The 17458-nt window shown below is 45.6% G+C and overlaps 2 protein-coding genes across 2 annotated transcripts; both read right to left on the bottom strand.

Annotated features, from left to right (window-relative positions):
* Positions 1-1855: 1855 nt before the first annotated feature.
* On the bottom strand, positions 1856-3469 carry LOC123154638 (F-box protein At5g07610). The gene is made up of 2 exons (XM_044573322.1): positions 3328-3469; positions 1856-3251 (listed from the first exon to the last, which is right to left on the bottom strand). Exons 1-2 carry the CDS (start codon positions 3426-3428, stop codon positions 2132-2134), a joined length of 1221 nt encoding a protein of 406 aa, XP_044429257.1. The 5' UTR covers positions 3429-3469; the 3' UTR covers positions 1856-2131.
* A 2771-nt stretch (positions 3470-6240) lies between these two features.
* On the bottom strand, positions 6241-8089 carry LOC123154634 (putative F-box protein At4g09190). The gene is made up of 2 exons (XM_044573318.1): positions 7941-8089; positions 6241-7861 (listed from the first exon to the last, which is right to left on the bottom strand). The coding sequence occupies exons 1-2, from the start codon at positions 8000-8002 to the stop codon at positions 7351-7353; spliced, it is 573 nt and encodes a 190-aa protein (XP_044429253.1). The 5' UTR covers positions 8003-8089; the 3' UTR covers positions 6241-7350.
* Between the last annotated feature and the right edge of the window lie 9369 nt (positions 8090-17458).

Raw genomic sequence — 17458 nt, 5'->3', positions numbered from 1 at the left:
AGAACTGATGTGGTTCTTAAGCTAGAGTGGACCGAGCGGTATTGTGATTGCTTATTTGCTGTTTTCACAAGTCAATTTAACAATTTCACAGGAAAGTGCAAAGGTGCCGGTGAGAGATGATGGGAACGAAGAGCTTGGTGTAAAAGATCGCCGTCTGGTTCTGTTGACAATGTAACTGTCCAAAGTGTTTCACCATCAGAAATTAAGTCTCGCTTGAAAGAAAAAATGACCTCACACATTATATCATTACCAGGCAAAGCGGTCATTTACTTGATCTCTGTCAACAAGAATATACTTACCCCAACTACAAATTGATGACGATAATCACTTGGCCTGTCTTTTACAGAATGATCATAGCATGTTATTTCCCTTCAACAGTATAGATGAACTAATCTAAGAGAATTCGGACATGCTGGCAAAATACTGACCACCGATTCACTTGTTATGATGTCATGTGTGCAATGATTGCAACTCTGCATACAACGGGACATATAGAAGATATGCTGGATTATCGTATTCTGACATTGGAGATCAGTTTGACTTGCCGACTATTCATATTATAGCACATGATTTTGGTAGCCACTCCCGCGGTGAGAAGATCAAGTCACACTCCAGATGAATTGCGATACAACGGTGGTCAATAGGTGTCATACTCCCGCGGAGAAGAGAGGTACTTGTTGATTTTTTCCTCTGTGTTGATGATGTTCATGTGCAAACTGACACATTAGCTAATTTATGTTGTGCAGGTAGTAATGTTGCAAAATATTGGGGAAGAGTTGTTGAAGCTTAAGAACAAGGTGAGGTTTATTCTTGCTATTATCTCCGGGGACATTGAAGTGGGTAAGAGGAAGAGAGCAGAGCAATTCCTCGAGCTTTAGCGAAGGGGTATGAACCATTGCCAAAGGGAAACATTACGGACGAGCCTGGTACTCTAGGAGGAGCTACAGAAGTGGAACAAGAAGCGGCAGTAGGAGTTCATGCTATCGATTATGAGTATCTTTACACCAGACTGGTTGCTTATAGTCTTGACTCCTCTCCAAAGCATAGTGGTAATACAATCTTGTATTGGTGCTCATGAACTATCCCATCTCTTGCAAAAGTTTAAGAAATCTGGTTGTGTATGCCTATAATCATGACCACTTGTGCAGCCATGGAAGCTGGGACTACAAAAGGACAACAGAATGGAAAGAAGAGGAGGAACAAGCCAAGCAAAATAGGAAACAATTCAAGTGCTCCTCCTGGGAAGAAGGTGCGAAAGATGAGGTCCTCCCACTTCAACAACAAGAGCAGCTCGGCTTTGTAGAGAGCTGCAGGCACTTTAACAGTAAAGATGAGGTCCTCCCGCTTCAGAAGATCACGACGCCCCTCCTACCGGCATCTCTGCTCAGCCAGTTGCACCAAGAAGGACAGCAATCCACATCGATTCCGGCTGCTGGTGTGGCTGGTGGCGAGCAACTAAACAAGCTATCTGGGGTGACATTGTAAAGAAACTGCTAGAAAGAATGTTGTGTTGAATCATAAACACAAAGATGACATCTTCCAAGTCCGTTGAAGCAAAAGTTGTGTTCAGAAAATAAATTTATGAAAGAATGGATATTTCGTCCAAGCACTGATGCACTGATGCCAGCACCGTTTCATATTTAAAGATGCCAGGATTAATTAGCATCAAATGAGTTGACAATGTAACTATCCAAAGTGTTGCACCATCAGAAAAATAAATGTCTGGCATCGAAGAAAAAAATGACCTCACACATTATATCATTACCAGGTAAAGCGGTCAATTACTTGATCTCTGTCGATAAAAATGTACTCCCTCCGTCCCAAAATATAAGACCATCTTTTACACTAACACAGTCTCAAAAATGATCTTATATTTTGGGACGGAGGGAGTACTTATTTTACCCCAACTACATTAACGATATCATGATAATCACTTATCATGTCTTTTACAGAATGATCATGGCATGTTTTTCCCTTCAACACTACATGAACTAATCTCAAAGAAATCAGACATGCTGCCAAAGTACTGAACTACCATAGCTCCAAACTAAAAAGGGTACACACATCATTCAAGAAAATGAGAACCAAACCCAAGCCCCCTGGTCCATAGTACGAACAACCGACTACCGAATCACGTGTGCAATGATTGTAATTCTGCATACAATGGGACATATAGAAGATATGGTGGATTATCATATTCAACACTGGAGATCAGTTTGACTTGCCGACTATTCATATTATAGCACATGATTTTGGTAGCCACTCCCGCGGTGAAGAAGATCAAGTCACACTCCGGATGAATTGCGATACAACGGTGGTCAATAGGTATCCATCCAGATATGTGTGAAGTTTCAATGCTATGCTTCATCATCCACTCTTTGTTGTCATAGTCCCCGAGAACATAAACAACTAGTCGAACCACCTCATCTTCATCTTTCTGAAAACTGGAATAGTGCAAGCAGCCCTGTGACAGCTGAAGAAAACCATGCCGCAGATGGCCAGGGATACGGAAGGTCGTCCATGTTTCCCCCTCCATGTCAACCGCAACTACACAATGTGATGACGTGATGCTGCAGGCGTAAAAATGCATATAGCCGTTGAGGAAAACGGTAGATTGGTGCCGAGGACCAAGAAAATAAAGATTCTCGTTCCATCTCTTTTGTTTACGAACCCATCTCCTGGTTTCAGACGAAAAAATATCCGCCCTCGTGAGGCCACGGCCGAAGTCACCATCATGATCCATGAACGCCAGCAACACAAACACACGGAAGTGGGGCGACACAGCCAGATCGAAACCCAAACTTACAGTGCCCCTCATGCCTGCATTGCTTGTTTCCGGCAGCATCACCCACTCCTCCCTCGCGGGATTGCACACGATGTAACGGTCACCCTCGCCCGTGTAGCAGCTGCAGAGGAGGAGGCCGCCGCAACAATCCAGTAGATCAACACGCCGGTGGTTCCGCAGAAAGGAGAAAGATTTGTCTATCGGAGGGCAGCTTCTCCCAGAGAAATTGGCGAGATGGTATGCTGAGATCGGGATGCGCTCAAAGTCGTCGGTGGTGTAGAAGAAGCCAGCCAGGGTTTGGGGGAGCTTCTTGCGGTGGTCCGGGTGGTGGATGAGGCTCAGCCAGTGGCTGGAGACGCACTTGAAGCGGCAGAGCGACTTGACCGGGACACGGGAGAGGATTTCCACAAGGAGGTCGTCGGTGAGCCTCTCGGCCGCCGTCCCGCTGGGAGGAGAAGAGGAAAACCTGCACAAACACAGATGGAGGAAAGGTGAGGTGATCCCTGAAGGAGTACAGATGAGAATCCAGCTGCTTCGCGTACCTGATGCGAACCGAGGCGCGGCCTTCCTCCCACGGGGGAGAGCGATCAGCTGAGGCGGACATGCCGGAGCAAGAAATCGGCGGCGGCGGTGGCGGCGCCATCGACCGAGGCGGACGGGAGGAAACCTACGGCTGCGGGTCTGAGATTCTGCTGCTCCTGCACTAGTAAATGATGAATGGGCCTTCAGTGGGCTAAACTGTGTTGCATCTTCAGGCCTGTACACATGCGGCAGTCACGGTACATTGTTTGGTTTTTCACATTTTTTTCAGAAGAAACCGCTCAAAAAAATCTAAAAAAAACATTTTGTTTTTCACATCAGTGGGCGGTAGATCGATAGGCAAAGCATAGTATTACATCTTCATCCACAAGTTTATTGTATCAATTCATCTAAAAACATCTATAAAAGCTTCACGATGAAATTATAGTTTCAATCATGAACATGAACATAAACAATAATGGATCAATAAAAAAATTGGAATTTTGATCAATAATAACTGCAATCTTAGATTCTTCATACATGGTATTGGACTAACAAGTCAAAGTTTGGACCATGCATGATCTAGGTGATTGCTTGATGATGGAATTTATGTTCAAATTATGGGTCATTAATTCTAATTTAACAAGAGGACTAAACGCTCAGATAGCTTTTGTATGAGGTGCGAAACATGATCGAGGTTGTGACACAAGCTCTAAGGGGGTCGGGGAGGGGGGGGGGTCTTCAAACTACTTATGTTGGTTTTCTGATAAACTGGCCTGGATGGTGAAGAATTTCAAAATAGCATGTGATCCTTGGTTTTGTGACAAACTGGCCCCTAGCCTTGCCTTATAAAGGGGGTCAAGAGCAAGGGTTTACAAGTTTTCTAACCGACCTCGACCCCCCCCCCCCCCCCCACACACACACACACACAAAACATTTGAGGCTTGTTCGGTAGTCTATGGACCAACCTGCTAGGGGATTCAATCCACCCCGGGATTGGGTGAGGGAGTGGGGACCACCCAATCCATGTAGTGACTAGACCCCCAGATTTTTTCATATCATCTTGAAATTTACGAAGTCGTCGTAGGCACCTCGTCGCCGACAGGAACGTCTCCTCCCACTGAATGCACATCGTCGAAAATCCAGAAATAAATGCGAGCACCAGGATTTGAACCCTGGTGGGCTGGGGATACCACAGTCCCTTTAACCATCCAACCACAAGTTGGTTCACGGTCGTCCCCTTCGACCAACATGAATTGTGAAGCAAACCTGGCGTGGATGGATGTAACCGAACAAGCCCCGAAGAAATTTTATTAGGTGCTACAATTAAAGATATGTGTAGTCATCTCCCCCCCCCCCCCCCCCCCCCAACATTCCTATTTTCTATTTGGCCCCCAGCCATACTCGGCTAGCTTCGCCACTGCTTGACCCTGAACCGGCCGAGGGATCCTTGACTTGCACGCCAAGATGATGATTTTTCAGAAGTCGGGCCTCCTGTCGAGCTCCAAGCGTCGGAGCCGCCAGACACGCACCCGCACCACCCGCCACCATGGTCGCCACCAGCACTAGATCCACGGCACAGGCACATGCAGCCGCTGCGCTGCCACCAACCATCCCCGTCGCCATGCCACCACACCACGAGCGCACGCCGCCGCGCCGCTAAGCCCGCCTACCTGCGCCAGATCGAGAGCAAAATGACGCCCTGCCGCGCACGCCAGCCGCTAAGAACCGCGGCCCTGCAGCCCTCCACGACGCCTTCATCAGCCACCGCTATCGCCATGGCAGCTACCTGAACCTCGCCGTCGCGCCCCACCAGGTGCCACACATCGGCTTGAGGGGGCTACCCTGCGCCAGTCCACCTCGAGGAATGGGAGAACAGGGCCCTGCCGCCGCCTACGCCCACGGAGGAGAGCGATCAGCTGAGGCGGACGGGAGGAAACCTACAGCTACGGGTCTGAGATTGCCTTTTTTTTACAAGGGTCTGAGATTGCCTACTCCTGCACTAGCAAATGAATGGGCCGTCGGTACGAAATAATTGGGCTAATCTGTGTGCATCTTCAGGCACTGGGCTGTAGCCTGTACATGCGTTACAAACAGTGCATTTTTTTCACATCAGTTGACGGTAGGCAAATCATAGTATACCCTCAAAAAATCCATCCACATTTTTTTTGTGAAATCATCGACAATTGTTCCCATGAAAAATTTCTCAAAAAATTTTGTTCTAAAAAAAATCTCCATCCACAAGTTTATTGCTCAATCCATCTAAAAAGTTCATCCATATAAGCTTCACTACGAATTATAGTTTCAATCATGAACATAAACGGCGATTGATCAATACACAAAATTGGAGTTTTGATTAGTATTAACTGCAAATTGGTAGGTTCTTTTTACATTGGTATTGGATTAACGAATGCAAATTTTGGACGACGAACTAGATGATTGCTTGATGATGGAGTTTGTGTTCAATCATGGGTCATTAATCCTACTTCAACAAGTGGACTAAACGCTCGGATAGCTTCTGTATGAGGCGCAAAACGTGATTGAGCTTCCTGGGAACGAGCCAAGCAAAATAGAAAACAATTCTAGTGCTCCTCCTGGGAAGAAGATGCGAAAGATGGGGCCTCCCACTTCAACAAGAGCAGCTCGGTTTTATAGAGTTGTGAGCGCTTCTACAGGAACAGAAGGTGCCGATGCTCCTCCATCCCGCAGCTCTGCTCAGCCAGTTGTACCAAGAAGGACAGCAATCCACATCAATTTCGGACGTTGGCGTGGCTGGGGGCGAGCGACAGCACATGCTATATGGCGTGACAAATGGTAAACCAACTGCTACATTGCAAATAATTGTAAACTATTTTAACCATCTACCTGGAAAAACCCTACAAACAAAGAAGACGTCTTCCAAGTCCTCTGAAGCAAATGTATGTTGTGCTCAAAAAGTAAGTATGTGAAAGAATGGATATTTTCATCCAAGCACAGATGTACTGATGCCAGCACCATTTTCTATTTAAACAAGCCACGATGAATTAGCATCAAAAGGGCCGGGTGACAGTGTATGAATGCAATCATCCAAAGTATATAGTTCATAGTTGGTCATTTACTTGGTCTCCGTCAATGAGATGCATATAGTTGCCCCAACTAAACATTGATGATATCATCAGTGTAAGCTGCATGATAATCATTTATCATGCCTTTAACAGCATAATCACAGATTTTCCCCGCCTTGAACACTACAAGAACTAATCTCAGAGAAATAAGAAAACTGCCATACTGAACCACCATTGCTCCAAACTTCAAAGGATGAAGACATCATCATTTAAAGAAAATGAGAATCAAACTAGAGCAGATACCATAAGCCAACTGCTCCATAGTACGAATACTTGACTACTGATTCACACTTCTTATACAGGAACCCCCAATCTCTTATTGACATCATGTGTGCAATGATTGTAACTCTGCATAGAAAGGCACGTACGGCAGATATGGCCGATCACCATACTCAAGACTGGATATCACTTTGACTTGTCGACTATTCATATTATAGCACATGAAATTGGTATCTCTTCCCCTTCCCGTGGTGAAGAAGATCAAGTCACACTCCGTATGAATCGCCATCCAGAGGTAACTATTAAGGATTGTCCCTCCAGATATGTGTGAGGTTTCCACACTATGCTTCAACATCCACTCTTTGTTGTCATAATCCTCAAGAGCATAAACCATTAGTTGAACCTTAGCATGATCTGCACTTATCTGAAAACTGGAATAATGCAAGCAGCCATGTGACTGCTGAAGAAAACCAGTACTGTACACATCATGCGGGACACGGAAGGTCATCCATGTTTCCCTCTCCGTTTCAACCACAGCTAGACAATGACATGACCTACTGCCATAGGCGTGAAAATGCATACAGTCGTTGAGGAAAACAGCAGACGTGTACTGAGGACTAAGAAGCCAAATATTCTCCTTCCATCTCTTTTCTTTACGAACCCAGACCCCGGTTTCCGATGAATACACATCCACTCTGGTGACATCATGATCCATCAACACCTTCAGCAACACAAATACATGGAAGTGGGAAGACACGGCCGGATCGAAACCGAGACATACTGAGCCCACCACCATGCCTGCATTGCTGGTTTCCGGCAGCATGACCCACTCCTCCCTCGCAGGATTGCACACAATATAACGGCACTCGTCACCCCCGGCAGCGTACGAGCGCAGAGGAGGAGGCCGCTGCAGCAGTCCAATAGATCGACACGCCGGTGGTTGGGCAGGAAGGAGAAAGAGGTGTCTATGGGAGGGCAGCTTCTCCCCGAGACATTGGCGAGATGGTGTGCTGATTTCTGGAAGCGCTCAAAGTCAGTGCTGGTGTAGAAGAAGCCGGCCAGGGTTTGTGGGAGCTTTTTGCGGTGATCGGGATGGTCGATCAGGCTCAGCCAGTGGTTGGAGACGCACTTGAAGCGGCAGAGCGATTTGGCGGGGACGCGCGAGAGGATCTCCACGATGAGGTCGTCGGTGAGCCTCTCGGCGGCCGTCCCGTTAGGGGGAGAACCGAAGGACCTGCACAAACACAGATGGAGGAGAGGTCAGGGGCTTGCTGAAGGAGGAGGGAAGATGAAGATCCTGCTGCTTCGCGTACCTGATACGAGCCGAAGTGTGACCCTCCTCCCACGGGGGAGAGCGAACAGCTGGGGCCGACATGCCGGAGCAAGAAATCGGCGGCGGCGGTGGCGGCGCCGTCGAGCGAGGCGGACGGGAGGAAACCTATGGCTATGGCTAGCGGGTCTGAGATTTTCATTTTCCTGCTCCTGTAGTAAATCAATGGGCCTTCGGTGGGCTAAACTGTGTTGCATCTTCAGGTCTGTACATGCGTTAGTCACGGTACATTGTTTGATTTTTCACATTTTCTCTAAAGAAAAAAGGTTTTGTTTTTTCACATCAGGGGCAGTAGATCGGTAGGTGAAAAGCATAGTATTCCATCTTCATCCACAAGTTTAAAAAAATCATCTCAAAAACATTAAAAAACAAACCATCTATGAAAGCTTCACGACGAAATTATAGTTTCAATCATGAACATAAACAATAATGGATCACTACACAAAATTATGGGTCATTAATTCTAATTTAACAAGTGGACTAAACGCTCGGATAGCTTCTGTATGAGGTGCAAAACATGATCGAGGTTGTGACACAGCTCTACCAACATATGCTATGCGGGGTCTTCAAACTACTTACGTTGGTTTTGTGATAAACTGGACTGGATGGTTAAGAATTTCAAAATAGCACATGATCCTTGCTTTTGTGATAAACTGACCCCTAGCCTCGCCTTATAAAGGGGGTCGGAAGCAAGGGTTTACAAGTTTCCTAACCGACCTCGACCCTGAACCGGCCGAGGGATCCTTGACTTGCACGCCAAGATGATGATTCTCCAGAAGTCGGGCTTCCCGTCGAACAAAGGGCCCTCGCTCATAGCTACGCCTACTGGGTCATGAGTCCGGCCCATTGACGTGCCTCCTACCCATGGGCCACTGCCGGCATAGCACACCGTCATCTTGGGCTCGGGCTCTGGTAGTCGTTTCTTTCCGATGTGTTCGATGTGTTCCTCTGTGGTGTGCCTTTTAGCTATGAAGCCGAAGCTGTGGTGGAGTGAGTCCAGGTGGTGATGATGGCATGCTCTCAGTTGTTGTTTGCGGCAGACTCGATCGATGCGAGCCCTGCATTTTCCCCTTGTGAAGCTCGTTATCAAAGTCAGCATTGTTGGTCGTTGGTTCCTATGGTTGTCGGTTGGCATGGGTTGTTGTGGCCTTCGTGCAATTGTTTTTTTTTGGGGGGGCTGACTTTACTGGCGGAGCTCTATGGTGAAGTTGGAGTCTGCTTTTTGATGGGGCAACCAATGATGACGATCATGCTAGCCACCCCTCGACAGATGTCCTTCTCTTCTCCGTAGCTTTATGTTGCTCACGTTGGTGGCCCGGTCGGTCGGTGGTGTCCATGTTCATGATAATATGCGTTAGCTTATAGCTGATTTAGACCAGTATTCCGCAAATTAATCGGACAACTCTTACTCGTTTCTTAATTAATGAAAATGAAAATGAGAAATCTTTTGTATCGTTTCATCAAAAAGAAAAAAAAAACTCAATTGCAAAGTAAGCAGTGACAAATCATCTAAGTTGGAGGGGCAAAAGATCAAAATCCCCCAGTCGTGCTAGAATATTTCCTAGTCTATGCTATGTTTCCAGTCTAATCAATAAACTCGACACCATCGAGAGGAAATCCGTGGTAGCGTGCGCGATTGGTATTGGAGACGAGCTCGCCACCGCCGCCTGAAATAAGTAGCGAGCACCGCCAGACGGCGCCGTCGCTCGCCACGTGTGGCTCTTCATCTTCAGGCGGCGTCCCACATGCCGGAGCCCGAGCGATCCTCCCTCGTTGGTGCCGATGGCAGAGGCGGCCCTTGCAATACCTTCCATGGTCGACGGCCTTAAACAAGGGCAGAGGAAGGTTTTGTTTTGCGCTTTCAGGAGGAATTTGGTCCAAGAAGCCAGCGTACGTGCGCCAAAGAGCTGTTGAATCAATCTGTTTCCTGGAAGCATCATGTCCGGCCTAAAACCGTTGCCTTCATTGGCTACATACAGGTGTCACAGTTTGCTCGCTATGTCACCGAACACTCGGCATTCAATTACTACCACCGTCAGCAGAGTCCAGCGAGGACAATCATCGGGATGGCTCAAGAGTTTGTTGGCAGCAACAACATCAATCTTTTGAGGCCCTGCTTCACGTTTGGTACCAGACATTGGGTGGGTTAGCTTTGTATAAGAAGCAAGCAAGTACCCTATTTCATGAACGACTTCTAATACTTACTTCTTTTGCCTGTTTACATTCGTTTCAGGGAGGCAAAGGTTCGGGTAGAGCGAAATACATCTCAACCAGATTAGCACCTATCACCCGTTTAATTTTTTCCAAAGCACGACGACGCTCTGCTCAACTATCTGAACGAAGGAGGACGGCAGATTGAACCCGCTTTGTAATATTATTATCTCGTTGAACATTCATTCATCCTTCAAGACAATTGATTTGTGCAACCTAAAATATGCCAACTCTAATTTGTTCAGCTATCTGCCCATCATCCCCATGGTTTTGGTCAATGGAAGTAAAGGCTTTGGCGCTAGAAGGAGCACCTATGTCCCAAATTATAATCCAAGAGACATCATCGCTAACCTGCAAAAGCGGAGCCAGGATTTCTGAAAGCCTAGGGCTAAAACTAAGTGAATAAAAATAACATCAAATACTACACATACAAATGCATGTTAGATGTATGCCATAATTTTACATTAAAATGAAATATGAATTCATTATTACCACAAGAGGAAATTCAATAAAAACAAATAGTTTAACAAAGTGCATCATTGCAAGTATTGGTACCAATTTTATGAAGACTTGCTTAATTTAGGGCCATCATTTCTTCACCATCAATAGTAGAAGGACCTAGAGCTACAAACATAAAATCCAGTATTTAAATCATTTCACTGTACATAGACTAAGTCAAATGTTCATACAAAAAATTCAAAGGGGAAAAAATATCATTATCACAAACTGTACGAGGTAGTAGCTCCTTGCCTTTCCTCATTTTTTATAGCATCGCATAACCTTAATATCATTATGGCTTGCAAATACATCAAGCTCAGTATAGCACACCAAACGGTGACTCGTACACTCATTATTCATCTTATTTCACAGCTCGTTTTTTACAATCCTCATTGGTGTTGGTGTTGTAGGATGTTGATTGAAAAAAAGGATTTAATTGTACATGCCCTCTTCATCGTGGATTTCTAATTTCTTGGTGAGAATGAAATAAAATCGACTAATTAAGTAATACTTTCTCTGTCCGGAATTACTTGTCGTAGAAATGGATACATTCAAAGAGTATAATTAACATCACCAACTCAGTAAGATTCGTTCATATGAAGGAACTAGGTAAAACAAATTAAGATGATACAAACTACATACCTATACGGCCGCCGGCTGGGTGTACGCGCACTGCAATTTAGCAGTAATTGGAGGAGAGGTGGATGGTAAGGACGCCGGACCGGGTGAGGCGTACGTTGATGAATACCTGTCGTACTTCTGAGAAATTACCGGCGGCGGCGCATGGCCTGAGCGAGGCGAGGGTTTCTCTGCTGTCGATCGTGCGATCCACTGGGCTGGGGCGCTGGGCGATTCATTTTTCGTTCTGATTGGAGAGTTGCACGTGGAGGTAGAGGGCTTATTGTTGGGCTAATGGGCTGATCTACTTGTAGCCTTGTACATTTATGGGCTGAAGCCTGGGGCTGGGCTTCTGTCTATCTCAAATTCTGAAATTTTTGCTACTATTGTATAGGTACAAGTTGTGCCACGCCTGGGGCTACAGCCCGAGTTGCCCCAGGCCCAGTTTCGCCCCTGCTAACCTGAAAAGGCTGCTACATGGAGAGGCAGTCGTACCAATGGTCCCTTTGTACAAAGGGTTCAAGGTCCGTCACATGCTTTTACTAGCACGGTTTGTTGCTTGATTTGACAATTTAGTTTTTGATGTAAATTTCCCATTAATAACCGGACAGGGCTCTGTGAAGGAGAAAAGTTCAAAAGCTGCCGGTGTCAGATATACAATTACTGGTATTATAGAGGAAGTTGAGGACACCAAGCTTAAAATTACCGAGCTTCCCGTCCGACGCTGGACTTCCGATTACGAAGAATTTCTTGTCCCCTTGCGTACGGGCAAGGATAAGGAACCACCGTTTCTAGAGGTAATTACTTATACAATAGTTCATTCTCATGAGTTTCAAACGTTTTTTACTTTCTTCAGTTGTAACCGATTTACATGACGTAAGGTCCCATTACAATCATGGGGCCGTGGATTTTGATGTTATCTTGAGTAAGGAAAACTTGAGTATTGCTAAGGAACAAGGCCTTGAGAACAAATTCAAGCTTACAACCACAATAGGAACAACTAACATGTGCTTGTTTGATTCGGACGGTAAAGTTCGAAAATATGACACCCCAGAGGACAGTGAGTATCTCTATCTAATATGGACATGTATTGACCCCTTCTCTTCTTGTGGACTTGAATCTGAAATTATGTTGCATTTTCAGTACTTAAAGAGTTCTTCGAACTGAGGCTCCAATTCTACGGCAGAAGACAGGTACTTGTTGATTTTCCCCCTCTGTGATGATGATGTTCATGTGCAACCTGACACATTAACTAATTTATGTCGTGCAGAGTGCAGACAGTAATGTTGCAAAATATTGGGAAAGAGTTGTTGAAGCTTCAGAACATGGTGAGGTTTATTCTTGCTGTTATCTCCGGGGACATCAAACTGGTTAAGAGGAACAAAACAGAGCTATTCCTGGAGCTTAAGCAGAAGGGGTATGAACCTTTTCCAAAGAGAAACATTACTGCCGAACCAGTTGGTGTAGGAGCTACAGAAGTGGAAGAAGCAGCAGCAGTAGGAGTTCATGCCAGCGGTTATGAGTACCTTTTCGCGGCAGTTGGTAGATTCACTCTTGCGAAGGTCGAAGAACTGATTGCACAACAGAAGAAATTAGAGGAAGAAGCTGAAAGTCTGGGCAACGCAACTCTGGAAACTCTGTGGCTGAGAGACCTTGATGTCCTTGAAAAGGAACTGGATGTAATTAAGCAACGTCTCTCTCTAAGGTTTTGCTCCATGTTATGTGCTTCACTTCTTCTCGCTCATTGATTTTTATGCAGGTGATTGATGCAAAATTTGAAGCCGAACAGGAGGAAATAAGATGTTGGCGGGAAGCACACTCCGAAGGCAAGAAGGCGACTGAAGCAGCATCCAAGAAGACTGCAGCCAAAACTAACAAGGTACAATGCCACGCAAGAAGTGAGAGTTCTTAGGTTATTTGCTGCGTTCACAAGTCGATTCAACGCTTTCATAGGCAAGCGCACAGGTGGTGGTGAGAGATGATGAGGACAAAGTGCTCGAACTAAAGGATCGTCATGACTCGCCTCCAAAAAATAGTGGTAATGCCCATGTACAATCGTGTGTTTGTGCTCATGAAATATAACATCTCCTACAAAACTTTACGCTTTATGGCGTGGCCACTTGTGCAGCCATGGAAGCTGAGACTAAACAAGAAGAGCAGAAAGGAAAGAAGAGGAGAAACAACAGCTCCAGTGCTGCTCCTCCTCCTCCTGAGAAGGTGCGAAAGATGGGGCCTCCCACCTAAAGAGAGTTTCGAGAGCTTCGACAGGAACAGAAGATGCCGACGCTCCTCTCTCCGGCAGCTCTGCTCAGCTAGTTGCAGCGAGGAGTAATCCACATCAATTCCGGCAGCTAGACTGACCGGTGACAAGCGACAACACAAGCTATCTGGGGTGTCAAATTGTAAACCAACTGTTACATTATTATTTTTAGAACGAAGGCTCAAGAAGAGCCCAGCTTTGAATTAACAAAGCCATCAACCGGCCAGGATTACAGGACTGCTGGAATTTAGTCTATTTTGAGCAGCCCAACAACTATTTCAGAAATTCCTAATAAATCCTAGAGGCCCACTTAGCCCATTTGTCCAAGGCAAGGGATACTACAAAAGTTTAGTCCCACATTGCTAGTTTAGTGGGAGTTGGACCTCCTTATAAGGGAGGTTCTTTCCCCACTTGTACGAGCATGAGAACAAGAGGGATATCCACGCGCGCTCCTTCTCCGACGCCCCTCTCGCCACGGCGCGCCGCGGTTATACGAGTATCTAAAATTTTGCCACGCACTACGGGTATACGAAAGGTCACACGGAAGCTGAAAAGTTTTTTGCGAAAGTGGAGTTCGAATGCGAACGGTGCAAGTGTCAAGTGTGTGTGCAAGCTAAGCAACCTCGTAAGTCTCACACGACTGCAGAAACGAGAAATCTTGCACTACTAGAGCTCATACATTCAGATCTATGGGAAATGAATGATGTTTTGACAAAAGGTGGAAAGAAATATTTCATGACGTTAATTGACGACTCCACTAGATACTGCCGTGTGTATCTTCTGAAATCTAAGGATGAGGCTTTGAACTTTTTCAAGATCTATAAAGCTGAAGTGGAAAACCAACTTAATCGAAAAATCAAGAGGCTTAGGTCCGACCATGGTGGAGAGTATTTTTCCAATGAATTTGATGCTTTTTGTGCGGGACATGGTATAATCCATGAGAGCGCCTCCCTATTCACCTCAATCAAATGGGGTGGCCGAAAGAAAAAGTCGTACTCTAACTGATTTGGTTAACGCCATGTTAGACACATCGGGTCTATCCAAGGCATGATGGGCGGAGGCGATATTGACGGCATGTCATGTCCTAAACCGAGTTCCCACAAAGAACAAAGAGATAACTCCATTCGAGGAATGAGAGAAGAAAAGGTTAAAACTCTCTTATCTACGAACATGGGGTTGTTTGGCGAAAGTCAATGTTCCAATTTCAAAGAAGCGGAAGCTTGGACCAAAGACTGTGGATTGTGTTTTCCTGGGATATGCTTTTCATAGCATTGGCTATAGATTCTTGGTTGTAAAATCTGAGCTACCTGAATGCATGTCGGTACGATCATGGAGTCGAATGATGCGACTTTCTTTGAAGATATCTTTCCCATGAAGGATATGGCTACCTCATCTAATCAAGAGATGCCCAATTCATCGAATCGTGAACCAGTTACAATTACCAAACCTACAATTTCGATGGAACACTTTGAAAATCCTGTGGAGGAGAATAATGAAGTTCCTATTAGGAGCAAGAGACAGAGGACTGCAAAGTCCTTTGGTGATGATTTTCTTGTGTACCTCATAGATGACACTCCCAGTTTTATTTCAGAGGCCTATGCATCTGAAAATGCTGACTACTGGAAGGAAGCCGTTCGTAGCGAGATGGATTCCATCTTGGCAAATGAAACTTGGGAGATAACTGATGGTCCTTATTGGTGCAAACCTATACGATGCAAATGGATATTCAAAAAGAAGCTTAGGCCCGATGGTACTATTGAAAAGTACAAGGCTCGGCTCGTGGCTAAGGGTTATACCCAAAAGGAAGGTGAATACTTCTTCGATACTTACTCACCTGTGGCTCGACTGACCACTATTCGAGTTCTACTTTCACTAGCTGCCTCGCATGGTCTTCTTGTTCATCAAATGGATGTTAAGACTGCTTTCCTAAATGGAGAGTTGGACGAGGAAATTTATATGGAACAACCAGATGCGTTTGTACTAGATGGTCAGGAAGGGAAAGTGTGCAAGTTGCTGAAGTCTTTGTACGGACTTATGCAAGCACCCAAACAGTGTCATGAGAAGTTTGAAAGAACTTTAACAGTTGCAAGCTTTATTGTGAACGAAGCTGACAAATGTATGTACTATCTCCATGGTGGGGGCGAGGGAGTTATCCTGTGCTTGTATGTTGATGGCATACTGATTTCCGAAACAAATCTGAATGTTATTAAGGAGGTCAAGAATTTCCTATCTCGCTGTTTTGAGATGAAGGATTTAGGAGTGGCTGATGTCATTCTGAACATTAAGTTGTTGAGAGACGATGATGGTGGGATTACATTGCTTCAATCTCACTATGTGGAAAAGATCTTGAGTCGCTTTGGCTATAGTGACTACAAGCCCTCTCCAACACCTTATGATGTAAGTGTGTTATGTCGAAAGAATCGAAGAATTACTAGAGACCAATTGAAGTATTCTCATATTATTGGCTCGCTTATGTACTTAGCCAGTGCTACAAGACCTGACATCTCTTTTCCTGTTAGCAAACTGAGTCGGTTTGTCTCAAAACCAGGAGATGTGCATTGGAAAGCTCTAGAAAGAGTTTTGCATTATTTGAAAGGCACTGCGAATTATGGAATTCACTACACCGGGCATCCAAAGGTGCTTGAAGGGTATAGTGACTCAAACTGGATCTCAGATGCTGATGAGATAAAGTCCACGAGCGGTTATGTATTCACTCATGGAGGTGGCGCTGTTTCTTGGAAGTCTTGCAAGCAGACCATCTTAACAAGGTCAACATTGGAAGCAGAACTCACAGCACTAGATACAACTACGGTTGAAGTAGAATGGCTTCGTCGGCTCTTGAATGACTTGCCGGTTGTTGAGAAACCTGTACCTGGTGTCCTTATGAACTGCGACAATCAAACTGTGATCACGAAAGTGAGCAGCTCAAAGGATAACATGAAGTCATCAAGACACGTTCAGAGAAGGTTAAAGTCTGTCAGGAAAATGAAAAACTCCGGAGTTATTGCGTTGGATTATATCCAAACGTCTAAAAATCCGGCAGATCATTTACTAACACTACTAGGGAAAACCTTATACCCAGAATCTTAGCAGCAGTGCGGTCTAAAAACAGACGCTACTGCTAATTAGCAGCAACGAGCTTTAGAAAAGAGCGCTGCTAATGACTGAGTAGCAGTAGCGCTCTAGGTGAAAAGAGCGCTGCTACTATAATTGCCACGGTGTTGCCTCCAGGCTAGATATAGTAGTAGCGCCCTTCCCGTGGACGCGCTACTGCTAAAAAACTTAGTAGCAGCGGTTTTGCTCAAAACTCGCTGCTGCTAAGTATGACCTCAACTAATTAAGTTTAGTCCCATACTGCTAAGCGAACAAGGTGTTTACACCTTAAATATGTTGCTTCTCAACCTATCTCGAGCACTTGGTCTTCATTGAACTATATGTGTATGATTTGTGGTTGCAATATGAATCCTCGCCTGGACCTATACAGGTACAGTGCGGATTCATGTTGACTATTTAGATTATACACAAAAAGATCAATGATGACCAATGTATATTTTTGATGTTTTTACTAAACAAAAGAAATAACTGCTTCCATTAGCAGTAGCGGTTTTCCCCAAAACGCGCTGTAGATAAGTTAGCTATAGCGTGTTTTCTGTACGTGCACTACTGCTAGTTCGAGTTAACCACCCCCCGCATCAAAATTTCGCTAAGTCCTCCTTTCCCCCCCACCGGCCTGTTCCCCTACTCCCTATCGCCGCCGCCCGAGCCCGAGCGCGCCTGCGCCCTCACCGCCGCCACCGCCGCCCGCCCTCAACCTCACCGCCGCCGCTCTCGACCACACTACCGCCGCCCTCGACCTCACCGCCGCCGCCCTTGACCGAGCCCACCAAGCCCGCCGCCCAGGACCGCCGCCCTCC

This window comes from Triticum aestivum, chromosome 7A (genome assembly GCF_018294505.1).
Source record: "Triticum aestivum cultivar Chinese Spring chromosome 7A, IWGSC CS RefSeq v2.1, whole genome shotgun sequence".
Classification (NCBI taxonomy): domain Eukaryota; kingdom Viridiplantae; phylum Streptophyta; class Magnoliopsida; order Poales; family Poaceae; genus Triticum; species Triticum aestivum.
The sequence above is the reverse complement of the archived record's forward strand: the minus strand, read 5'-3'. Positions and strand labels throughout refer to the sequence as shown.

Coding starts and splice junctions, on each gene's coding strand:
- LOC123154638 (XM_044573322.1), bottom strand. CDS start 3,428: ATGGCGCCGCCACCGCCGCCGCCGATTTCTTGCTCCGGCATGTCCGCC. Junction 3,252..3,327: donor CGCGCCTCGGTTCGCATCAG/GTACGCGAAGCA, acceptor GTGTTTGTGCAG/GTTTTCCTCTTCTCCTCCCA.
- LOC123154634 (XM_044573318.1), bottom strand. CDS start 8,002: ATGTCGGCCCCAGCTGTTCGCTCTCCCCCGTGGGAGGAGGGTCACACT. Junction 7,862..7,940: donor CACACTTCGGCTCGTATCAG/GTACGCGAAGCA, acceptor GTGTTTGTGCAG/GTCCTTCGGTTCTCCCCCTA.